This window comes from Aptenodytes forsteri, unplaced genomic scaffold (genome assembly GCF_000699145.1).
Source record: "Aptenodytes forsteri isolate BGI_AS27 unplaced genomic scaffold, ASM69914v1 Scaffold241, whole genome shotgun sequence".
NCBI lineage: Eukaryota > Metazoa > Chordata > Aves > Sphenisciformes > Spheniscidae > Aptenodytes > Aptenodytes forsteri.
The window spans coordinates 1,369,616-1,396,376 of NW_008795252.1; the positions used below are offsets into that span (position 1 = coordinate 1,369,616).

At 40.5% G+C, this 26,761-nt stretch overlaps 1 protein-coding gene across 2 annotated transcripts in view; it reads left to right on the forward strand.

The window, feature by feature from the left end:
- The window catches only part of ERC1 (ELKS/RAB6-interacting/CAST family member 1), a 310,968-nt gene extending 284,625 nt beyond the window's left edge, over nt 1-26,343 (forward strand). For both annotated transcript variants that reach the window (XM_009278946.2, XM_009278947.2), the window contains 2 exons: nt 7,324-7,512; nt 19,550-26,343. In XM_009278946.2, the coding sequence (XP_009277221.1) occupies nt 7,324-7,512; nt 19,550-19,687 (327 nt within the window). In that variant the 3' untranslated portion in view covers nt 19,688-26,343. The remainder of the gene's footprint in view (nt 1-7,323; nt 7,513-19,549) is intronic.
- The last annotated feature ends 418 nt before the right edge of the window (nt 26,344-26,761 follow it).

Below are 26,761 nucleotides of genomic sequence, written 5' to 3' on the forward strand. Positions count from 1 at the left end.
AGAAAGAGAACGGGGGGGGGGGGGCCCAGAGGGCAGAGGGTGAACAATATTAGAGTAAGAAAGAATCAAGCCCAAACCTGCTTTCCAACTTACTAACTATGAAAATGAGCTGGAGAGAAATATGACTAAAATAAAAACTGATAAGGGCATGTAGCCAATCTAGACGCTATATTTTCCTGGCTGGTAAAGTTCCTAATTACTGATGGAGATGTCAGGATTTACAGTTCCAACTCATAGTAGGCTCACCACAGGCAGTCCAACTACATCTGTTTGTTTAATGCAACATATAGGTGAGAATTACTATATATATCTCTACAAATAGGTATATGTATTAATGGGATTTTGCATTTGAATGTAGAGCAAACAACTCTAAAGAATTTCTAAAGATGGATAAACCAGGCGTTTGGTGGCTTCATGTGGCTTTGCTTTGAAAGTGTCATACAGCAGGTAGAGAGCTAGAAGAGCAGAATGAAGACCCAGTGTTAGAGAGGGATGAGATAAAGATTCGTATCGCTTGTGGACAGGGAGGTTATAGTTCATCTGAACAAGAAAAGCACTGATTGTGTTCTCTGGTAGACTACTTAAGAAATACCTTCTGTTTTCCATTAGCAATGTAGCAGCAGGGAGGCAGAAGAATGCAGTCACTGATACATAAGCATTCCCATGGACACACTCTCCCAGTGCATGTGCTGCAATGTTCTGCTTTCAAACAAAAGCATATTCGCCACTGTTTCCTTTTATCCCTTGTAATAGGAAGAAGCAATAGACAAAATACAGTACAGCAAGGAATGTGTGTGCTTTCTTGTTCACGGTTATATAGATAACAAGTGCTAGAAAGCTTGAATGGATTAAAAATATGAGCAGATTGTTCTTACTTATTCTCAAGCTGCTATGTTCTTGTAGAGGAGGAATCAGCATAAAATCTAATGGATTCTGTGAAATCAAAACTTGCTTAATTACACCTGCAAAAGTTTGATCAGGAGGATGCTATTTAAATCCATAGTGTCACGTACAAGCTGCAAACAGTTGTTAAAACTATTTTCACTTGCTGCGGGAACACTTTTTTTTTTCTTGATGGTATTCTAGTTGTCAATATCGTCAGTCTGACTACTCAGTTTCACACCCTTCTATAATTTAATTTATTATTCAAAATTTTAACCTGATAACTAACACAACTTACAGGAATGAAATTCTCAAATGAAGGAGATTTTAATATATTGAAGTGGAAGATTTTAGGTTCTCTGTAGATCTCACCCTACTTACGCCATCCTGTTTTGCTTCAGAACTAAGCTGCTGGGTTGCTGGGCTCCCAAGAAATCTTGAAGACAAAAGAAAACTTAGACAAATAAAAACAGCGTTTGAATTTGTATGTTCTGATCTCATCTTGCAATTAAGCCAGAAATTTCTCTCCTCTGCCTCAGCTAGGAAAGAGGCATATGGACTGTTACAGAAGAAAGAGATGCGATGTGTGCGCCATGCAATTAGTTATATTTAGGGGTGAGGGTTTGGGCAAATGCTCTTGCTTTTGAAAGTAAGGGATTGATGAAACAGGTAAAACTCAAGCTGTGTGTAGACACGCCCTTCAGCTGTGCCGAGGTACCTCATTCCTGAACATTCCTATTCCCCCACGGCCCAGTTACAAGCTTCTCACAGTCCCACCACTGTATTTCAGTTCTGATCTACAGTAGTCCCTGCTATTCCACACATGGCTCCCCGCAAGCTTTTGCTCCGCAGCCCATGTAAGCAAAAGTTGACGGTGCCATGAAAAAGCACTTCTGGATTTGTTATGTAGAAAAATATATTTTAACTACTTGCTCATTTTCAGTGCTTTAGGAATCCTACCGACCCACTGCAATTCTTTGCTTCACCTACATTACGGGGAAAAGATTTTATTTAAACAGAGGGAACTAATGACAAAAACTACTTTCCCTGTTTTGTGTTTTTTCTGTTCTTTTTTTCTGGTCTGATTTTTCCCAAGGTGAAGAGAGTGAACTCTGGAAATCATTAATCCATGGGATTTGTTCATGGTGTATAAAAATTTCAAAAAGAATTTGCTATGTAAAACTGATTTCCTAATTGATTCTGTCAGAAATGAACTGAGTAAGACAGCACTGTCACAATAGCCAGAATCTCTTTCAGCTCCTCACGCATGTTGTTTTGTTTTGGTTTATGAGGAGAAAATGATGAAGGTTAGATTTAAATCCATTTTTTTGTCTTTAAAACAAATCTAAAGAAAACTGAGCCAGTCCCTGAGCTTTTGTGTTGTGGTCTTCTGAAGAAACCAAGTATCTCTGTGCAGCAGTGAACTGAGCTGAACTGAACTGAGGTCAGGCTGTGTCTTTTTGAGAACTTTCTTCTGTTTCCATTTAAAATAATGAAGGGAAGACATCAGTGATAAATTGTTCTGAATTTGGGAAAGCTTTGCACTTTCTGAGCCAAATGCATGCCTCATAAAACTCCATTGCATTCAATGGTTACAAGATGATTGTAGTTGAACCCTTGCGTTTGTTGCCAAACAAACACAAATGGTCTGAGCAAGAATGCGTAATTCAATTTGCTATGCAAATACTTCCAGACTATATCATTCGGTATCTTAGTTTATTTCCATATCTCCCAATATAAGATATTTTGCTATATAGGCAAAATTTTCTTGTCTGGTAATATCTATAATAAAACCCAGATACAGGGAGGCATCTGAGGACCCCCTGTGATCCACTCCATCTTTTGTTAGATTTGTCAGGTCCTCCTTGGAATAATTTCTTTTTAACAAACATATGTACTTACCCAGACTTTGAGCTCATCTTCTCCTGTGTAATGCTAGTTTGGGAAGTAGGTTTCGTTGGGTAGCATAGTTGCATCTGTATGTAACAAAGTTTGAAAATAATTTCCCACATTCACATGAAAAACGTGACTGATAGGAGATAAAGGGCTACCTCCATTTAACTTGTTTTCCAAGCATATTTGTTATGTCCAGTCTGAAGTGTTGAGGGGGTCTTTGGTGGAGTTTTGGGGTTTTGGTTGGGTATTTTTCAGAATTCCTTATTTTTTTGTGCCTTTGCAGGATCTACAAAGAACACTCAAGGTCCATCGAGCAGGCTAGCAAGCTAGAGCATTTCTCAAATTAGTTAATTCCTTGGAAATATTGAGATTCATTCCGTCTACACTTCTTTGTAACACTTTTAACACAAAAACAGTGAAATTTTGACCTCGTTGTTTACTTTGACCCCGAGATTACTTGTCAATTCTATTTTATTTTCTTCTTGATATAGCTGTTCTTCCACGGATTTTTCTCAAATATTTAAAGATCTATGGGTAAGTTGAGAAAAATCTACTGAATTATTTGATTGCAAAATGAAGACCACTTATCTGCATTACTCTGCCTTTTAGCGTTCTGTAGTGAGTATATACATGCAGCATATGTGCAAGCAGTGTAGGCAAGCTAGTAGGGGCATATGACAGCAGTCGTGCCAGTGCCAAATGTATTGGCATTGCTGTGTCAAGAACATGCTATTTTCTCCTTTTTTTTGCTTGCTCAAAGAAATCATAGCCATGTATCCATAAGAAAAAGATTACTGCTGTTGATCCATGATCAACATGCATGTTGATGCGTGACTGATGAGTCAGGCAAGTTGTGTAAGGAGGTAACTTTTACAAGATCAGCTGATGTAGCTGGAAAAACAGACAAGCTTTTTGGGGTGCATATATGACTTTCTTCAAAATGGGAGCTGCAAATTTATTGCTAAGTAGAAATTTAGAAGGTATTCTCTGAAATTAACTAAGTAAAGTTAATTACTTGGTTCTGCAAAAATGGTTGCTTCCTTCAAAGAAGAAGGGAATGTTAGGAGGCAGAAAGGTGACCAGGTCATTAGCCCTTCTGCCTGGAGAACCCATAATTTAAAGCTGGTGGTTGTGGTGAACGAGTCCTATTACACATTGATTAAAACCATACTTTATTCCACAGACGTCTATGGATAGTCAATATTGCATTTGTCTCGGATCGACACTGCTGCACTTATACCACCCATTCACTGGTTTTCTTTTTCACATAACCACCTATGTGCTTTTGTGTATTTACATTTGACACTGCTCAGACAAGCATTTAGACACCACGGTCTCTGTATGAGAGGTGTATTCATCTTTCACAGTAAAAGTGACCAAACATTTAGATAGGTCTCTCCAACCACATTGTTACACGTACCTTTTCTTATCTATGCAGCGTATATATACACATATTTAAATGCAGACTCTTATCATAAAAAACTTTTAAATACAGTTACTCATATTTCAGCTGACCATTATACAGCAACAGCAGGACTACCACTGAAGAAGCAGTATTAATTTCGTTCTAAAGTATTTTTTTGCCCCAATGACTTGCAAAACTACCATTAGATTCACATTTGTCATGCACAAAGAAAAAAAAAAATCTGTGAAATCTCAAAAAAACTGAACATGTTGTTTCCAAGTTGAATTTGTTCTGGAATATGTTCCCAAATGTCTTTATCAGTTGGGAGAGATGGTTTGGGTTTGTATCAGAGATTTGTCAGGCATTTCATGTTTCTACTGCAGCGTTGTAGTGATTGCCTTTTTTAGTGAAACACGTTGTCAAACTTAGCTGGCCATTAACAATATTCTGAACTTGAGGGCACATTAAGCAGACTTCATTCCATGCAGTGATGAGGATGACCTAAACCTATCAGGGCAATTAATGACGATTGGCTGCTTTAGAAGGTATTCCAGGGTTTGGTCTGTTTATCCGTTGCTTTCCTAGAAAGCTCTACAGCTCTGGGCTGATCATGAGAACACGATGTGGTTTATGAATCTGGCACTGCCCTGCCATTCTACTTAGCAAATGTTCTTACACCCTCTTGAGATAAGGTAGTGGCAGCTCTGCTGTGTGGGAAGCACAGTGCCTCTTGCTAAGAGGCTAGTTCAAATTAGATATGGCAGGAACGCAGATATAAGGGCATTTCCGAGTTGACTGGCAGGTTTTAATGGATCCCAAGTGAGAGGAATGATTGCTCTGTGAACAGCTTTGGGAGGGCTGCTAGTTAAGAACTTTCACACGCCTCATTTGGCCTGTTTCCAGCTCGAGGTAAGGGGGGAAGGGTACAGGAGGAATGTGCTTCAAAAGGGGACTTGTCCCCAAGCAATCAAATTTGACTGTTGTATGAAAATCTTCCATCATTACTTGCTAGATAGCTCTGCTTTCTCTTTATCGGAGGGGGTTTCCATTCACAAAGAACAGCTGGGAAGGTTGGCAAGTCGGATTCTTCTCAGACTGAAATCTGGACATCTGATGGATATTCATTAGACTGCGGTATCTGAAAAAGAATACAAGGCAGCTACTATATTGATTGGACAGCTAGTTATTAGACGTTGACTACTTAATTTTCACATTTTTATAAAACAGTATTTTTTTAAGATGTGATATTCCATCACTCCACCCTCTGTGGGCAAACCGAATAGTAAGAAAGACATCAGTTAAATTAGAAGCATCACTTTTTTTCACCTGCACAGGCAGTACACTTTCAGATCATAATCTAGGTAACCCAAATTATAAGAAATTGGGATAAATAGTGCAAATTCAGCAAACAACCAAAGCTGATGGATATAATTGGCTAAATACAGTTGTGCTTGGTGATGGAAGTGAAATGTAACTGTGTTGATGCTACTAAAATATCCCTTCCTATTGCCCTGTATAGAAGAGCGCAGAGTATTCTGCCCTGCTGCAGTTTTCAGTCTTGATACTTCAAACCATATTTTTGTATGTGTACATATCTGTAAACAGATGTTGCCCCGAGGCTGCACGTAGCAGTAGGGTTTTTAATAAAGCATGTGAGCTCACTCTCTCTGCAGGTTTCTCGTCTGTCTCCTCTACCATGGCTGCTGTGTCGCTGTGGCTTTTCATAGCTGCTGCCACCTTGATGTTCTGGTGTAGGCTGCTGAGTGCAGCTACGCTCTGCAGGACAAGGAGCCTGACATTAGTTAGCTGCTTAGCCATGGCTCTCAGATCCTCTCACTCTACATAAATTAATCCATGTAGAACAGTGTTAGAAGCAAAATAAGTGAGCCCTGACAACCTTATTAAAAGGGGTCGAAGCCAGAGTCTTTGTTGAAAGTAGTGCCAGCACCCTGTTCCTGTTGACTCAGGGATTATCTCACTCCTTATTCATTAGCAGGGTCAGAGGTGTCCTATTGAAAAGATATCCCCAGCCCACTAACAAACAGCAGGTGCAGCCCCTGCCTGGGAACACGAAGACAAGTTGCCAGTATATCGTGGCAAGGCTTTCCAGCTCTCCTGGCTGGTGCACATCAGTGCCTGTAGCTTCAGCATCTCATTTTATGGTGTGGAGGTACAGAGCCCGATTCTTCCTTGATTTTTCATCAGCTGTAAACCTTAGAGTTGTGTATTACTGCAGTTTTGAATACATGCCCACAAACACCTAGAACAATATGAAACAGTATTCTTGTGGAAGGGCATATTGAGGGATTCCCAGTGTGTATTTATGCACTTGAGCTCTATACTTTTGTAAAACAAATGAAAAATGGCTCTTCAAATACTTTTAATGGGAACTGGATGACTCCAGTTTGGATTGCAATGAGGAACAAGGATTAGATTCAGATTGGGTTAAAGTATAATGAAATAAAATAGTGCTTACTGAAGTCCTTTGATTTTAGTTTTTTTAGTCTATTGTGTAGAATTTGGCTTACATAATAAATTAAAGTCATTGCCTTTTCAAAACTATAGAAAACTATATCTTAAATTTCTGGTTAAGATATGTCTCTATCCAGTTTCTACAGTAGAGATATGTTCATCTTAGAAACAAACATCTTGGCATCATTTAAAACTATTCTGTTTAGAACATGTGATTGCATACTTAAGTGACATTGAAATGTTTGTTGGCAAAACAAGTTAAAATCTACATTGCTATTGCCTTAGTTGTGGACAGACACCTTTTATCAGAAAAATTAATTTTCCTTAAAGCAGGGAGTTGAAATAGTTGACTGAAGCACTGCTGGATAATCAGTACAGTTAATGCATTCAATTTAATACTGTTTCTTTTTTCACCCATATCATCATTATTTCCTATATTAATCAGACAGCTATCATCACCACATCCCCTTCCCCTAGTGTGCTTGGTTTCTTTCTGCTTCAGCTGGATGGTTGCTGGATTATGGGATAGGAGTACCGGGGCGGAGGGAGGGTGTTCAGGTTTCTGCCAGTATGAAGCTGAACAAGGTTGTAACGTAGAGGTTGATCTTTGCCTTCACCACTGTTTGGATCTCAGGCTGTTCCTCACTGTCTCTGTTCTCTTATTTCAGATAATTCAGCCCCTCTTAGAACTTGATCAGAATCGCAGCAAGTTGAAGTTGTACATTGGACATCTGACAGCTCTCTGCCACGACCGTGACCCCCTGATTCTGCGTGGACTCACCCCACCTGCTTCCTACCACCTGGATGATGACCGGGCAGCTTGGGAGAAAGAGCTGCAGAAGATGACCCAGGAGCAGGTGAGTTTGTAGTCTGAAGCTCTGAACAAGGGCCAGAACTGTTGATGTAGGTCTTACTGATGTGCCACACCAAAATGTTGGGAAACCATTCTGTAAGTGGTGAAAACAGGTAGCAAAGATCCACTCTTCATCTGACAGGAGGAGTCAATAATTTTTGGAATCATTGCCATTTAATATTTATTATGGAATTTTATGTGCTCTTTTATCAGTATTTGAGGCCATGCATCTACACACTGCAAGATACCACTTTTGCCATGTTTTACCCATTAACAAATTTTAGCTGCCCTTTATAACTTAATGTAGTCATAGGGATCTTAAATCTTTTTTTAATGACACTACTCATTTATATTTTAATTGGCACATTTTTATGAGTCACTTTATGTAAATGTATACAATGTCCTTACCTTCTGTTACAGTATGTTCTGCCAATAATTTTTTTCTGCTTACCACCTTACCTAAAAATACCTAAATTGAGATTTGGACCCAGTGCGCTAGATGCAATACACCCATGCTTATGCACAAACACACAGAGTGATTTCAGAAGTCCAACAGTATATTTTCAGGAGTTTTGGAATACAGAATTGAAAGGGTTTAATAACAGCTTGCCTGATGAAGTCTCTACAGAGACTGTCAATCTAGCTATAATTCAACTACTGAAATAATCTTCCTTTCTCCCAGCTCTGGTGATGTCTTGCCTTCCTTAATCCCTTCACTGGCAGTTTTTATCTCTTGTTTTCGTACTATAATTCATCATTCCCTACAGCCCTTTTTTCTCATTCCTTCCTATTTTTCTTTTCAACTTTTTAATTTTACTCCTATATTACAGAATGCTTTTTTTGTTTTAGTTAAACTAATATAAGGAACTTGTACCAGAAATAAATGTGACTCGTTTTATCTTTTTGACCCTGACTTTGGATTATAATGCCAATTCTTTCACTAAATTATTCACTTTCATATGGCTATACCAAACTCTATCCAGTATGCACACAAACTAGTGTAAGGCCTATATAGTTAAAAGTGGATTTGCGGGTCAGTGAACACTATCTTGAACCTATCGTGAACACTTCAGCTCTGGTTTTCTTCTTTTGTGATGTTTAAGCTCATTTCCTTGCTCTTTCAACTCAAGGCTGAATTTTGATCCAAAAATTAGAGAGAGCAGCTGAGCAGCTGAATTACAGGAAGCCAACAGAAGCATGTCTAACAATTCGGAAAGAAGAGCAGGCCTCTGGAGATAAATATGCCTGCAACAGGGCCTAGATGGTGCAGGACAGTTGATCTCTGTCTTTTATCTGTTCATACATTTATTTGATTCAGCGTGTGCCGTGTGCCTCACTCAATATCTACATTTGCCTCTATAGGTCTGACACATTCCTTTTCCCTGCAGAGCCTGCTAGCCCCTACGCACCCAGAGTCAGCGTTTTATTTACCTCTTGGGTTCTGTAATCGCTGATACAAGATTAAAAGTTTTTCAGTATAATACATGCCATCCTCATATATTAAAGAGGTACAGCTCCTACGTTATAGATCAAAACACGAGGCATACCGTTTCGAACCACCTTGTCTGTCAGATTGGGATGAAGCATTGGATGACAAAACCCGTGGCACGTATGGGAGGCATCTCTGAAAACAAAAGTAAAGGCTGGATGCGGGCAAAGTTTGGATATCCCTGAAATAAATTGACGAGTCTGTTATAGCTGTGATGGTCTTTGAATATAATCAGGATCTGTGGGGATAGGTGATATGTTCTATTTGATCAAGAGAATGTAGGTAAAGAAAATAGAAGAGGCTTTCTTTGGCAAGTTCTTCTGAACAGACAGCCCAAAACAGCATCTGCTCTTTCCAGTTCTGTGTTCTGGTCTAATAAAAGATAATATTTCTCATTCAAACTTTGCTAGTCCATTAGCAACATTTATGGGTTACACAGTAAAGAAAGCATTTAAGTATAAATTGTGAGAAAAATTGTCCTGGAGAAGAGAAAAAATGTATTTTTCTATCCTCTCCCATTATTGTCTTAAATCTGCATTGCTATCGCCACAGTTGTTTAAAGTTACTACTCCATTTGTGATTCCCATGAGTAACTAACATCTGCTAAAATGTAGCAGTTTCTTCTGCTTTCCCATACTCACTTAGATTGTATTTAACAAGCTTCAGTTAAAAATACAAACTAATGATATATTTCAATTTACAAAGCACATTTTTCATTTAAGTCGTGGACCTTTTCTGTTTCTAACTGCAGAATTTCCTTTGTTTAAAGTATTCCCATGGGGGGTGGGAATCAGTTCTCCAGATTCGCAGAAGCCCATCACAGAATACCCATTTTGCATCTTTGGAATTTTAATGAGTTTTGTAAATTACTTCAAATCCAGTGCATTAAATTCAGTCCTGTCCCTTCTAATATGATCTTCTGTAGATAATGCTTTGCAAGCCTCAGTGGGAAAAAATTAATCCTCTTGAATGTTAAGAAGTGCTAACATGATTAGGGAGGTTACATTTAACTGAACACCAATAATATTTAAGAATGCTGCCAATGTATCCACTTCTCACCAATGAGATTATTTAGTTTGCTTTGGGGTTTTTTTTATAAATAGTTGAGAATTCATTTTCATACTGCTGCTTTTGGAGCTGTGATTTCCCACTGCAGCAACTATTATTGGCGGAGGTTGGTCCTGCTGTGTTTCATCATAGCCAATATACCCTGTAGGTCTCTCATACCTGCTGGGGAGGCTCAGATACAAATAGTAGGAGTTTTCTGTGGCTTCTTCTGGTAGGTAAAACCAGTATATGAAGTAGATGTAAGCTTTTCACTCTTCCAGCACATCCACAGTGACCCACAGAAACTAATGTACAAGTCGTTGTCGGAAAAGCGTCTGCCAGCATCAACACCATGGTTCTAACGGGAATTTGTTGCCACATAAATAATTTTGTGGACTCTCATAATAATAATTGGAACCTCTCATGTATTACAGTTTCTTTATGCTACCATTAAGTTCAGCTATATTCCTTAATGACTTTAATTGAAATATGGGACCAAGATGCTAGATCATTCCTTTCTGGCATTTTATCAAAGACGTTTTGTAAAGCTGGCTTACTGTAGTAAAATTTTGGTCCATTTATAATAAAGGCCTGAAGCCAGTATTTTATGAGTATGTGGTATCTCAAAACCTAATCTAAACTAGTATACTAGACTAAGTTGTGGACAATAAAGAATCTACGGTGCTTGGAACCATGTCATTAAGTTATTTGTGTGGTGGAAGATATTCCTTTGAGTCAGTTCTGACCCAATGTCCCCAAAGAAGTTAACCAGCACTGTTTCTGGAACTGTCCTCCTTCGACCCATTCATGTCCTGTTCAACTTTTCTTATTAAAAAATTGAAGTTACCAGAAGGAAGGAAAAATGTTCCAAGTCTCGACACTGAGAAATAAGAATTCCACTCATTCATTATAAATAATTGCATTATCCTAGCAATTTCTATTAAATACAATATTTTCTTTTACTTTGTCCTAAACATATCATTATGTTAATATTCTTGGGCTCTGCAGAACTACTGCTACGTTTCACGTTTCAGATGGTTGCCTTTCAATGAGGGATTTTATTCCTATATGCAAGGAAATGACATTAAGAACATAATGATATGGTCCACATTTTTATTTATAGTTCAGTTTTTGGTTTTTCTCTTATCTTTACAAAAGGAAAGAATGGAGTAGAAACAGGAACTTGCTGAAAATCACCATTTAAATATGTTGCTAGTGGCGTGCTGCACTGTGGTTGGAAGGCAGCACGGCGAAAAAGTAAAAAGAGACAACCAAAGAGAGCAACCAGATATTAGTAGTAGGCAACAGTGTTTGTTCCGTTAATAGCTTAAGCAGTATTATAAATGTTTCTTGCCATTTCAAATCCAGCTCTGAAATGTGCGGAACCTCATATTATGGAGAGCTTCTTATTTTCAATAGGTCCTACAGTCATTCTGAAAAAATATTTCTTCCAACAGAAGAGGACCTATCCGATCACAATAATTTTCTTAACCCTAGGAGTAGGAGGAGGAGGCATTTTGCTCCCTGCCATCAGTGGCTCTTTCCAGCCATGTCCAACACATTCTGGCTTCGTCCAGGCTGCTGGGGGTCCTGCCTATTTCTGCTGGCCCCCAGGCACCATTTTTTTTCCCCGCACAATCAACCTGTTCCTCTTTCCCCAGAGGTGTTTCTGGCAGCATTTGCGTTGTAACCTGGGCATCAAGGGCAGCCTGTAGGACCTGGGCAGATGTATTTCCATGAGATACCCTCTCAGAGGACACCTGCTATGGAGCTTGTCTCGCCCCACTACTAACATGGTGTTGCACCCATGACTGCTTTGGCTGTGAGTTACAGAGGCGCTTTTGAAAAATCTTTACGGTCGTAGAAGAGCCTTTGTAGTGAAGAAAGGTTGTCTTCCCTCTCCTTGTGTACCAGCTTCAGCCAAAGCACAGACCATCTAAGGATTCCTGCTTACTAATCCTCTCCTGAGAAATCAGGAATGTCTTTTCTGCTCAGCTGCTCGAAGCAGGGGAAGGAAAAATGTGATAATGTCGCTTCACTGTATCAGTCACAACCTACTGTATCAGTTAAATAGTTATGGCTTGGTTCCAAGGAACATAATTTACATTGCACATAATTCACATTTCACTCTCGGCAAAGTTAATGTTAAGCTTTTTGTATGAAGGGACACCAGACCGCATGTATGTAGCTTTCAAATTCCATTTTAAAATTGCATATATGCTTGCTGAATTTTGAAAGTATTAAACACACGTTTTGATTTGTTATACAAACAATATTGTAAGTGGGGTTGACTTTACTCTCTAAACTACAAATAGCTATTTTATAAACATCCTGTGTACTTCTTTGTTCAGATTCCACTTGCGTTCTTACTTCTGTATCATCTATGAGAAATTACTCAACTTATTTAGTTTCTGTAAAGAAATTACTCTGCCACGTTTTGCATTTAGTCATTCTAAATTGCTCTATTACTTCAGAGTTTACCCTGTCTTTCTTCTCTGACTGCTCTTCCATTAGCTTGTTATCTTCCCCACCTGATGTATGTCATTTATTTTTAATTTGTAATCTTATGGGAATGCATAATGTGTTTTAAAGTTAAACAGCCCACTTCTGGTCTCTGTTAGAAATTAGAAGTAATAATTGCAACAATTTATATCCTCCTTCGTGTGCAAATGTATTTCCTGAGTCTAGTTGAGAAAGTAATGGATATAGGAACTCTCTAAAATTATGACATTTTGTAGCATTTTAAACTTTTATATTAAATCAATGTTATGGGTGAAGATGAGAACTTGGGATCAGTGTCATAGTTCTTAAATACTGGTTGAAGTCGCAAACATTATCCGTAAGTTGACCGTATCCATAATGCCATAACATCCATTTTTATTTGTGCATGGAATTGCTAATTTTAATCAAAATATATACTATCAATCAGTAACATTAACTATTCCTAACTTGAAAAGAGATATAAAGGGAAAAACATTGCTTTCAGGACATGGTCAAGTGTTTCGTGTGTGGGTGTGATGTGTCTAAAATTTACTTTGGACTCATTTCAAGCAGTTCCTACAAGCAGATGATGTACCAACCTGAGCTATTACCTTCTTTTTTCGAGGGCAGCTCACCTCTCCGTATGTTTTGCTATTAGTAACAAGTTGTGTTACTCTGTGCCTTGCTCGGACACTGTGGTCCTTGTGGAAGCTTTTTGCAGCATCTCCTGGTATGAGTTACTGCTGCGGGTTCTGCTTGGCGGTGCAGGGGTCGCTGGGACGGCCCCTGTGGGCATCCTTCCTGGATAAAAGGAACCACATGCAGGAGCAGCTGGGTCCTTTGTTGGCTTGTCGGGCTCACTGGGTCGTATGAACCAAAATATTCCACGGACCTTCCTCTCTTGGAATATGCGTCAGATATTTCAGAGCTAACAGGATTCTCCATCACTTTGTAATAGACAAAATTATCTTCCTCTTAAAGAGAAATAAGTAACGTGGAAAAAGTAGAAAGGGCTCCAGCTCTGATCCTGAAATAACTGGGTGCATATAACTTAATTTCATTCAGGTACTTCCTGCTTTGTCCTTTCTCCTCTGTTTTGTGCTGTGTGGGTACAAAACCATAACTGCCCGCCAACCCTCTGTCCTAACAGTTAAAAAGTTTTTCCAAAACTCATCAGCTAGGACGTGTAAGAGAGGTATTTGAGATTTGCCTTGTAGACAGGTGAGTTTTCCCTGTGTTTATGACTATCAGGTACGGCCTTGACTAAACAGGCAGAGTCCCGGTGGGGACGCTGAGGCCTAATTCGTCAGCAGAGAAAGAAGGGGGCAAGGTACAAGCCCAGCATGAAGGGTGCATCACAGAGTAGTTCTGGCAGTGTCTAGCAGTCCGGCTTCAAGAGGGTAAACTGACGCCTGAGGTAATGCATTGCAACTGAAACTAGGAGAAATAGCCGCCTAACTCTCTTTCACAGTCCCTTTATCGTGCAGAATTGTGAGCTGTTGGGGATTCGGGTTGCGGGGTTTGCCTGCATTATGCGTGCTTAGGTCAGCGGGGCCTGGCCCTAGCAGATAGCCCTGTGGTACAGGCAATAATTATTATTTGTTCTCCTTAGCCACAGAATAACAACTTTCTGTACACTATAGCAGCGTTAATTTTCAGCGTATGACGTACACCAGAACTTACATGAACAGAAAATTGTCCTCTGACTGCGAAATGGTTGCTGCTGTTGCTGGAGCATGGACATCTTACCTGCAAGTGCAGGATTTGCAGGAAAACTGCTCCAGTCAAATGGAAAATATAACTTACAGGCATTTATTTTAAGCCTTCTTCCCATTTATAGAATTTTGAAATTCATTCATTACCAAGCAAATAGTAATATTTCTGCTATTCACAAAGCTTAGAGGTGCTCAGGAATGCAGGATAAATCCCATGTGCAAAGTTATTTCAAATGTATGGTACAAGAGCACTCAACAAATTTTTTCACAGTTTTTTGTCAAAATTGGTTGTAAAATCTATTCAAATGTATTTAAATATATTTAAAACATATTTTTAAAGTTTACATGATTTTAAAAGACAAGACAGAATGTTTAATTTGAAATCTTACTTTAATTTTTAAATGCATGTGTTTTAAATATTTTGAAAAAACTAACATAAAAACAAAATTTCCAGATAGAGCAAAAATATTTAAAAGTCTACATAATTTTTATTTTATTTTATTTTATTTTTTATTTTTTTCTACATTTGGCAGACTGGGATTTCCATATTCCTAACCCAGCCTTTTGGCCCTTTTTTAGGTCTACAGTTGAGAAATAAAGGTTTGTATATAATTGGCTCTCACTACTTCAAACATACATATTTACACTGATTGGTCTGGGAAGATGCAAAAGCTCTTGACCATTTGCCTGAGATACAGTGTAGTTTAACTTATTTTGAGACAAAACAAACGTTAAGATTAAATCAGTAGAATTTCTTTTTGATGCTTATTTCTGTTACTTTAAGCTCTAAACCTATTTTTCAGACTAACCATAGCCTGATCCAGAAACACCTAAACTTTGGAGAAACATAATTCCAGATCCCAGTATTGTAGCCTTATAGAAGTCCTGCAGTTAACCTTCTTTTTGTGCTGCTCTACAAGCACCTCATGTTCTGTATTCAGTTTTACTGTCCATAGCCTGAGATGAGATACTACTTTATTTTTGTTTGCCTTTTTTCATCAGTGTTTTTGTGGAATTGTTAACAAGAAGAAAATAACACTTTGGGGAGTAAGCCTCCTTCATATAAATAAATTTTAAAGGATCTTAGCTTAATGTTGCCTTGTTTACGTTACGGAATAAGCAAAGGCCACAAAGGTTCTGCAGAGCAGCACCACAATTCACCTAGTGTGCATATAAAACCATAGCATCCTATTTCTTAACTATGAAGTTATCTTCCCTCTGAATGTCAATTAACCTTTAAGTAAGTTCTGGAATATCTTGGACCAGAGAAGCACAATGCAAGCTAAATTCATGGTGAATTGTTTGGGATTTTTTTCACTGATGGAGTTTAACTATAAATGGAAAAGTATTCCTGTCCTGACTTGCTCTAAACCCGGGAAGGAAGGCAGCAGTGGTGAAAAGTGTCTGAATCTATTGCAGATTATCTGCAAGCTTCCATTCCCCTGAGATGCTGAAGGTCCTTTCTGTTCTTCTATCCAAAGATAAAGTATAAATACTATGAAGCACTTCTGGGGTCCTTGCTATCCTTTTCTTTGTGAGCTGTCTATTTTTACTTGTCATCAACTAGGCAAACATATCTGGCCTTGCCTTCTCTTTTTTGGTTATTTCTGTGAGGCGAGTGTATGAATCTCCTCATATCCTCAGCTGAAAATGACAGCAAAAAAGGACTGTTAACACTCCTTTATTTTCATAGAAAAATGGCACGGGGAAGGTAACACCATTTCCGTTCGCTTTCACAAGAAGAAAATCTAGGAAACCAGGAGCAGAATTGATAGCAATACTTTTAGAGAAACTTCCTTAAAATTTGGACTGCCAAACGTCTAGGTGAATCAAGTTATACCATGGAGGACTGGATGTTCCCCATTAAGGAGCTTGTCTGAATGAGGAGTGACGTATGCTGCTCACAGCTGTTTCTGAAAGGAATGACGTAAACGGAGATGACATACATGATATAGAAATGCTGCAACCAGCCACATAGTCAATTAAGATGTTTTTGTTTAAGTAGAAATCACATTATTAAACCTAGATGTTCTGAAGCTAGCAAACTCAACACAAGGCTATCATTGCTACTTTTTTCAAAGGCGTTTCATCACAGACATCTGCCAGCCAGCTGTGTAGACTTTCTGTCTGCGCTAATTTGCAAAGTATTATTGCTGGCCTTCAGCATTCAGAGCCGTCTCCTTTTGGGCTCTTGATGGTCAAAAACTTATTTCTTGGAAATATTTTCTTCATCTGATTAAGTTGGTTACTTTTGTTTGATTGCATTTTATTTATTTTAGCTTTGGCATGGGATTATTTTGTTGGGTTTACCTTGATTTTATAAGGAATCTTATAAATACATAAATGCTGACTAGTACAGCAAGAAACTGAGACATCACTGACTTTGCAGTACTGCCCCACTGAAGACAACATCCTGCAGGATTCTCCCTTGTCCACCAATCTCCTTTCAGTTTTGAAGGCTAATCTCTTTGAGCTTGCTTTTATATTTGATTATTTAACTGCTTTGCCCTTTCCTGGAGCTTCACCTGGAGGATTTGGCTGAAACGCCCGGAGGAGGGATGCTGGCTGGGCAGGTGGTGGTGCTGGACCCGCAGGGAGCCGGCCCCTGCTTTCCCTGCTAACACTGCCCTCTCCTGGTTCTCCTCCTGCGGACCGAGAGCCGAGGCCCCTTGCAGGAGCCGGATAAAGAAAAGGAGAATTACATCGTTGGCTTCTTCTCCTGTTACTTACTGTCTCTCCCGACCTCCACGACCTCCCACTCTTCTGATGAATGGCACCGTGACATCTTTGCGCTGGCCCGAGAAGCCAAGGAAGCCCTGCCTCAGAGCTCAACGTTCAAACCAGTCCCGTGAATTTACCAGTGGTTTGGAGGTTTGCAGGCTGCTGTAACTGGGGCTGCCTGAATCGCTGGGGTTTCACTAGGCTGAGCAACCTGAGACTCAGAGGCAGTCCCTGAAACCCAGTCTCCCGGCTTTTAATATCCAGCACTGCTCCTAGCTGGCTGTGCTGACTCTTTCAATCCTGCTTGCTGACTGGACCTCTCCTAGGCTTATCCATCCATTGCAAGTTTCCGACTAATAACTCTGCCAGGCTGTTGGAACCAGGATAATCGCCTATCCACAGTGTGCCATTTCTGATCCATTATGGGTTACTGTTGAATTCCCTCCCTCTTCCTCTTCTCCCCCGAGAGCCCTTGCAGAGCCCGGAGTGCTCCCTCCCTCTCGTTTTCCCCACTTCCCCAGCTCATGTCACTCCGCAGAGCAGGATCAGGTTGCTTTTGCATTGTGATTCTTGGCATGAGCCTCTCTCGGATTCGTATAGCTGTTCTGTGAGTACGGCAGCCAGTAGGAACAAAGCACATAAGAACATATTAAACTAACATTCAGCACGCAAAGCCCAAATAATTTACTATATGCTACCCTGCCTAGTAAAGGGAATAGTGTAGCAGGCTTACCCTTTTAATTTCCTTTCTCTCACTTTTGTCTATAGAAGTCTATACCATAACTTCCTTAAAAAGCATCTGTGTTTATTCTATAGTCGTTCTTAGGCTGTTTGGTTTTATGCAGTATTTCTTGCAGTAACAATCTCCTGTGCTTTGTTGGATACCATCACTAAACAGAGATGTACTGTTGTATCAGATTAGAATTTTAATTGTAGAAATATAACCTTTCCCAATGCATTGTGCTTTTATGGTGGTAAAATGATCCCTGTTGTCCTGCTGTCTGACAGTTCTCTCTTTTTAAAACCTACAATGAACAGTGTTACAGAAGTAAAAAATATAGATCAGATCAGCATACTAATGACCAGTTATCCCTTCATGGATGAAAAATTTCAATTTGACATCTTTTCCATGTCACATATGAACACAGTAGAGTTCCAATAAAAATATTAATAACTTAGGAATAAGAAATGTTACGGGACTGCCAGATAATACTAGAAAAAAAAAAAAAAATTAAAAAAAGGTCCAAAAACAGATAAGCTAGTTGCTACGTAAAGAAGGTCCAAAAACAGATAAGCTAGTTGCTACAGCTGCTCAAAATGAAAAAGAAATTTGGATGCAGAGGCTTGCAATAAACTTCACAATACATCTAAGTGTATGTACCTGCTACAAATATGCTTGTCTTATATTAATATGGAATATATTTTATTAGAAGGAATCACATCACTGAAAAAGCAGAAAAGTTTTTTGGATATATAGTATGTGAAAGAGCTATATGCTTGAAAGCTTATCCAATCTATCTATGTCATCTGGTCTAATAAGAGATGCTGCTTATCCTTGTTCTGTTAGATCCTTAGACCATCGTGAGTACAGTAATCCCTAAAATGCTTGCACAAATTACAGCCTTACTTGGGATTCTGCACAGTTCACAGGCTAGCATGGACTTTATCAATTGCTGGTCAGATAAACAGATTACTGAAGGCAGATGTTTTCTGCTCTTCATTAAGACTCTGTGGGCCCCTAATTCTGGCAATGGCATTAGACTCGGAGCTAAAAATTATGTTCACGTATATTCCAAGATGTTGTGTGGCATGGTTTGTAACACCGCTTGTTGGAAAAACAGTTTATCGACTGTAGACAGAGTGAATAAGATAAAGTTTTGAAGTTCCAGGTCATTCTGAGCCAATTTCAATCTGAACAAAGAATGATCCAACAGGAAATGCAGTGTTAGTAAACAAAAACCCGTGTATGCTCCACCACAATTGTGTATAGTCATCTTATGAGTGAGTTAGGAAGCACAGTCTCTGAAAATGATAAATTCCGCAGAAAAAATAGAATTCTGGTTAACTCAGAGTGTATTAGGTATAATTATGTATAATCATTTCTATTGATTTCTTATAGGAAGTAATTCTGAAGTAATGTCCTATGAAACATCCCATTATTCATGAATAGAAGTCAAACTATTTAAAATAATGTACTAGCAAAATGCTGCATTGGTTCTGAAACACAGTTGCTTTCAGAAAAACATCCTACAGAGGAAGCTTTTCTAATATTTATTGTAAAACAGTTTATTCAGGAATAGTTAAGCCAGTTAGTTTTCCCATGTTGACGTGGCCTTAACTGGGAAGGTCACAAGCCTGGTCTTGTAGTGAAAAAGTGAAATAAAGAGGGGGGAGAGCATCCAGCTTCTGGCGAGGGAGTCACCACGGGAAGATGCCAATCCTGGAAGTGCCCAACATGTTATGCCTCTGCTAGCTCCCTTTCTAAAAGTGGTGTTTTAGCTTAGAGCTGAGCCTGCTGGGCAGGTCTCGTTATACAGCGAACACGTTTAATAGCGGAGAATGACCATGCCTCTGTGTTTTTCTTGCAGCTTCATGACGAGTTAGAAAAGGGCGAGAAGGAAAGCGCAGAGCTGCAGGAGTTTGCCAATGCCATCTTACAGCAGATAGCGGATCACTGCCCTGACATCCTGGAGCAAGTCGTCAATGCACTTGAGGAGTCGTCATGACCTCAGCCACTAGCCCCACCGGAGCAGCACACCAGTGGCCAAGCCCAGTCAATCCAAGGAGCCATGAGAGTGGATAGGAATGTGAAAGACAGAAAATGGAATAGAAACTTCCGGTGCACCTTTTACAAAGAAAACAAAAGAAAAAAAACCCTCTAAAAACTAAATGCTCTCTAGGTTCTTCCAGTCTATGATTAATCAGTCACGTTTGCATTCATCTTCTCACTGCCTTTCTACTTTAGAATCCGATTCCTCATTGACTTTGTCGGTGGTGACTTTTGGATACAGCTAACCAGAGCTCTTCCAAGTCTACTGAGCAAAGAAGAGGGGATCCACTGAATACAAGCAGCTGTAGTTCTCCGTGAGGTTGCAGAAGGGTGCCCTTGCCTTTATTCATTTATTGATTCTGTTTTCTTTCTTTTTTTTTCCATAAAAGCTGAAAGCCTGAATTTCATAGTGCTAAAACCAAACCTGAGCGTTCTCTGATTATGGCTCGTGACTGGCCAGCATCAGCTAGCTAGCTCAGGTCTCACTGCCTGTCTCAATATCTCTTATGTTCTTAAATAACAGAGAGAGGAAAGGAAAGTTTCCCATTTTGTTTCTGTTAGTCGCTTCGTCTATCAGCTGGGAAACAAAGTAGGCATACTGGTACTTTCTGTTTACTTAACTTTGATTTTTATTGTTCACTGATCTGACTCTGAAGTGCTGAGTAGGGCATTTTTTCAGGTAACTGTTTTCATCTGTTGATTTCTTGGGGTTTTTAGCTGAGGTTTCTCATCATAGGTCTGTGTCTCCTAAGTTCTTATTTTATAGAGAGCTCTCTCCCTTCAAGCAGGTGTGGTCAACAGGTCAGCTCCCAGCTTTAACTTGTATAGTTTGTCCATTGCCAATTTTTCAGGCCATAGCTTTGTGAACGCTAGCTGCCATCAGAAGAGTCTTAGGTGTTTTGTAAATGAGAAAATGGCATCATTTAGCTTAAAAGTATAATTTCAAAGCTAAGTTAGGTAAATCGGTAACATAGTTCTTACTATAATTATAATTTAATTTATTTTGGTTTAGCTTAGGTTGACAAGGAATGAGTTTGAGTTCAGAGCAATAACCCAGTCTTATAAAGAGGAGCATCTCTGCTGGAGTTGGCACCCAGCTGAGTAAATAGGTATAAAATCACAGCTTTAGTTAAACCAGTGCAATTCTTATATGTATATGAGAGGCCTTAGTCTTGTTCCCATCCATCTTTGACACTCGGTAAAGCCCCTGCTGATAGGTAATATAACCTGAAATAGCAGGTCGGTTTGTCATTGTGGTAGCAAGTCAGAATCCTATTTTATGAGTAGGACTTGGGTGTTCGTTCTTGGACTATGCATTAATGGGGAGACACGTTTTTTCCTGGCTACCAGTGGTTATGTGTGTCTGGGGGCATCTGCAGGACAGAACCCTTTAACACGTCCCCATGTGCTCCTTAAAGGAGTTGTTCCCCTTTAGCTTTCTCATATTACTTAAGAGAATGAGGGGAGGGGGAAAGGAGACCAAATATCAACATAGCAGTGGAAGAAATCTTGGTTTTCAAGTCACTAGCTAATTATGAATCCTCTCAGTAAACCTCCCATTCAGAGCCTGCAGTTTAATTCCATATGACTTACTATATTTTAGGCTTAATCACTAAACTGTTACGCTAAGGAAAATGTTCCAAGCCCTTTCAGGAAAACTGCATTTCTTATGTCTTTCAAATCCACAGCACAGCTCCCCTGTAGGTCTTTCACACCTTATTTTTATCTTTAGAAGTGACCGATTGCTTCGAATAGAAAGGAGATCAGCAAAAGTTTGAGTGAGGGAAGATGTACCCTGTCTTTTTTCAAACAAGCACTGAAAATTGGGCAAATCTGAAACCTTATATACCTGTAGACTCTGTTGAAAACTAACTGATTTAAAATAAATCACATCCTAATTCATTCTACTGTAATGATTCAGCAGAAGGAACTGGATCCATAACCATGGTGTCCGCTAGGAAGAAGTATGTAAGACTCCAAAGAAGAGGTGATTCACACCTTTCCCGTGTTTTGAACTGCCAGTGCTTTGCAAATCAGGAAACGTAGCTTTAGTTCTTGCTGTAGTAGCAGCCTGTGTCTGAAGCTTTTGTTGTCATGGATGAGGAGAGTAATGGGAACCTGAGTGTGTGCAAGGGGCGAACACCGGAAGGCATGTAGACAGTGACTGTACATACCACTGAGCCGTGCCTCATCCCAGAACCACCCCTTTGGTCCCATTATTTGAGTCAGCATGTTTCGATAGGAGCTGTTGTTTTGAAATCTTTCCTCTTGCTTTTTCTTCATCACCCCTAATTACACACTCAAGGAATTTAATGCCGCCTGTAAAAGCATCAGAGCCATCAGCCTAACATCATCGCACCACCACCACCACTCCTGACTATCTCATTAACTTATATGGTCAAATCTCCAGCTGCCCTGGTTCCCTGCTGTAAAACAATCCCTCCTCTGTGAGAAGCTGTGGAATTTCCCTTATCGATGGTTCAAATGACTCCTGCTTGTAAACCTCTTACTGAGATGTTCCTTGATAGTGTTTCTGCTGCAGGCAGGGGGAGGGGATGGGAACGAGGGGTGGCCACTTCAGGCTGTTATTTCAATTCCCTTGGTTTACTGCATTGCCCCTTCATTGCAGGAAAGCTGCGAGTTTCAGTCCTGGTTCTTCTGCATCTTTAACTCAGCTGCCAGCCTGTGGCTGCGTTTCTAGAGTTTAAAGTGCCCCAGCCAAAGGCACGGCGCTGTCATGACAGCGCGTACAGGATCCATGCGTCGGCAGCCAGGTGAATCTCACTGTTTACACATCTCCCGGCCTCTTCCCTGAGAGGATTTGTCAAGCCTGGCTAGTTTTCACGCTGGCCATTTGGTCTTTTATCTCCCAGCCACACACCTGCTGTTCCTCCCATCTGGATTGTTGGGCCTTTGCAATTTTTCTCGTTAACCGCTCTTATCTTCTAGGTCTTCTAGGCTTCCCATCTTAAACATTGATCTTAGACCTCAGTAAAGTGCTTTCAGGGAGAGGGCAGATCTCATTTGGGAACAGACTTGATCCGACTTGATCTCCGCTGAACTATTTCAGGTAATCTCTCTGATCCTGTGTCGACAGAGATCTTGTCATGGTGAATAGCTTGAGGAACTATGTGATTTGGGAGGTGCTGCTGGCTACAATTTAATGCTGAACGTGACCAGTGAAAGCTTTTTCTTTTTGCTCATATGTGTGCCACACCATTGGCCTTAGGGCAACGAAGGGATTTTGTTATCGTAATCCATCATGAAATTGCATATCAGGCACATGGCAGAGGGGCCATGTGTGTGCACATACTGCGATGCTCATCCAGTTGCCTAACCCACCACTGCTCTTTTAAAATCTTATACCCAGGTGTCAGCAGCCAGGCAGATGCAGACAGTTTCCTAGCACAGCAGTCCTGCAACACAGCAGCCCTGGGAAATTCAGGGGCCCTTCCCAGGGAGCCTGGGGAAACTTGCTTTTTCTTCTCCTGTTGAATGAAGTTCCGTTTGCTACAGGAGCTGTGAAAGTTTTCGTTGCTCTAATACTTTTTTTTTTCCTTTCAAGCTGTCATTTGTAGAGAAACTGAGAGATGTAAGGACTTGAGGAACTGTCTGTAGAAAATTCAATAGATCATTTTAGCTGGGTTAGGGCTAAAAAATAACTCAAGCTTGAAGCCCACATAGAGTGTAAAAGCTGACACCTCAACCACGCTTGTTCATGATATCCACGAGTCCAAGTACATATTTCCTCTGAATCCAGCCTCATGTAAAACACTAAAAGGACATTACAACACTAGAATTACAGGGTGAGGACATGAGCACTGTTTGCGATTGGAAGAAGAATTGCCTGGCGTGCTCCCAAGCGAAGCTCTAAGCTTCTAGTATTCTCTCTCATTTTGACTGCCTTTAACCAGCTTTCCCTCTAGAAAATGCCAAACCCTCTTTGGAGTATCTGATTTTTGCCAAGTCCGGGGGGACGGAAGGTGAAGGTCTGACGATGCACGAAACTGTGTGTGCTGTTTCTGGTTGCACGGCTGGAATATCCCTTCTCTAGCAAATTTTCTGGTACTTTGGGGCTCTCGGTATTTTGCACAAGGGAGCGGTAATGTCATAAATCTTGTAGACATAACCCTGTTTTTTGAACCAAAGGGGCACCTCTTTTCATTTGCCCTGTAATTCCCACCCATTCTGCTGCTAATGCTCGATTTGTTGGGGAATTTCTACAACTGGTAGAAGGTTGACAGGGTTGAGTCCCCACTCCTGTACTAATTGCCAATCATTGCCACTGAAGGGGTCTTTACGAAGGGCATAGAGAGTCACGCGCTGATACCATTTTAAAGCAAAAATTTCTCTATGTAAGTAATGCGTATATTCCTCAAATGACTCTGATGAAATGCAAAAGGGAAATAGTACAATCAAGGCATCTGATATTAAAGGAAGCCTCTACTCAGCTCAGCGCCCGCACTGGAAGAGGGAAGGGGAGAGGATGCAGAAGGCCGTGGATAACTAACACTGCCCCAGCGAAGCCGGCGGGGTGGGAGGGTCGGGCATGGGGCATCGCGCCTGGCAAGGCCAACTCTGCCAACCCGTCTTGCCAGCGTGGCAAGGAAAAGGAGTGTCGGGGGGGGGGGTTAAACAATACAATGTTTTTAATTGTTTTTTCCACATAAATGGAAGGAACCTTACGCAACAGCAAATCCTTCTGAACAAAATGGCTGTGTCCGCTGACTATTTTTAAAAAAAAAAAGAAAAACTGTTTCAAAACTTTTTAGTGTCAAAAGCATAAACACAGAAATCCCGACTTTTTCCAGTGTGTGTGGTGAGTGCTGTAACCCTTTCATCAGTATCTCTCCTGACTTTTTCAGGGGTGTTTTCTCCTGTTTTGTTTTCTGCTTGTCGATATTGTCTGTGTGGTCCTAAGGCTGGGGCAGTTACCAACAATGTGTGTCTGTTGTCGGATTAAAAAAAGATAGTAGTAGAACTGAAAAAGATGTGTTTTAAAAAATATATAAAAATAAATTTCATCAAAAGGAATTCAAGTAAAGAAGCAACAAAGCCGTGACTCCTCCTCTCGGGATTGCACGGAAAAGGATTTGTGGGCTTATAATTATAACCAGTTGCCTTTCACAGGCTTTTGAGGTCCAAGGCAGCTTGGCCTCTTAGGAAATGTTACAAACCCTGTATAAATTCCTGCTTTCCCAGGTTTATACTGTACACGTGTAATACAGAAATGGGCAGAATGAAACAGTATTTTGGAAATCCATCTTTTCTGGTAACGGTTATCAACACCAGGTGTCCCTTAAGATAGGAACCGGTGATGTAAATGGGCCAAACGCTTTGGCCAAATTTTCCCTGTCTTCTCAATCGCGCCCATCGATACCAGGGACACGTGCAAGCGCAGATCGGCTGGTGCAGGTAGTCGTGTGTAGGTCCATTACCAAAGCTGAATTTCTTTGCATCCGGTATTGGTCACATAGCCGCAGCGGGTTATGCTATGGGAAGGGACTAGCAGCCGCCTTCGGCTGCGGTTGCATCAAAGACTTGCGCTGCTTAAAAGGAACAACGTGAGGCTAAACCGGCACGTGACGTAAACAAAAAACCCCACGCGAATCGCTTTGCCTATGAGACTAGGTAACGAATTTCATTAAATGAATGTATTTTTTATATCAAACTTATCGTATGCTGTTTGTCCCTGTTTTGCACTTCTAGTTTGGATCTTGAAAATCAAGTCAATCAGTTTTGGTTTTAAATAGAAGTTTCCACTACAGGTTCTCAGTGCTTTGTTGGGGCTTTTTGTTCAAAACATTGTTTTTCCGTTTGGAAACTGGCAAAAAATGGGTCTATTAGTCACGTGTACTCTTTTTAGTTATAAAATGTGGTTATCTAAAAGCCAAATTTGAAGCCAAACTTTATGAGTAGAACGTTGTTCCTTTAATCTACCCCATCTTGCCAGCTCTCCGTGGACACGGCCAAGTCTCTGTCCTCCCTGCCTGCCCAGGGGCAGCTGCGTTTGGCCCTTACTGACACGCTCATTACAGTATATATGGGGAGGCTTTAGTGGCAGATGCCTTTATCTGTTCAGACGCTGAAGGAGGATGAATCAAACAGGACCGTGAACAGGGGAATAATTTCTGTGCTAGCCTAACATGCTGCTCCAAGCCCACTAAAACAGTATATTGCCGTTTCCCTCCAAGTCAGTAGATGAGGAGAGCCGCACAGCAGGTTCACAAATCATTTGTGGGGTTAAAAAAAAAAATCTGTGGGATGCTCCATCCACTCCACAGACGCGGATCCCTCATTTGCTTTGGAAGAGACGTGTTGCACTTTAGCGGAGGGGGAGACAGGCTTTGGGGATGGGATCTAGCGTACTTGAATTCCTTTTTGAAATAACAGCAGCGGGAGACATTGATGTCTGCGATGCAAGTGCGCACGCTGCCTTCAACTTGTATGTGTTTTATTGCTGGAGTCATGTTACTGACAGGATAATGAAATTGCAAAGAAAATGTGTTATATTCAACTTTGCCTTGATAATATAAACACTTTGTTCATTTTTTTTCTTCTTTTTTTATTCACGGACTAAGTTCATCAGGAAATTATAAAATTATTTAAAAATTCTGTGCCGTGTCTTCATTTCGGTGAATTTCGGTGCGTCTTGCTCAGTGCCCTCTGCTGCGTGCCCAGGATCGGAGGGCAGGCCGGAGGGCTGAGGGGCTGTGTGGCTGTTCCCTCAGACCAGGCTTGAGGTCCTATTTGTTGCCCACCAGCACCGCTGGAGCAACCCTACTGGGGGTCTCGGCTGCACCACGTGCCTGGCAACGCTCGTGGGCATAGCTGGGGCTGCCTGCAAGGTGAAGGTGAGGGGCTATCAATCACATGAGTGTCCCGGTTACCCCAGGACCTCACAGGTCAGGTAAGTGGAGATATAACAACTGCATTTCCAGTCAGCTGTTTCCTTTGTCTCTCTCGTGCCTGTTTTCCAAGTAAACGTGACTTAAACGTTGCTAACGAGTGACTGAATCCCAGATGTGCA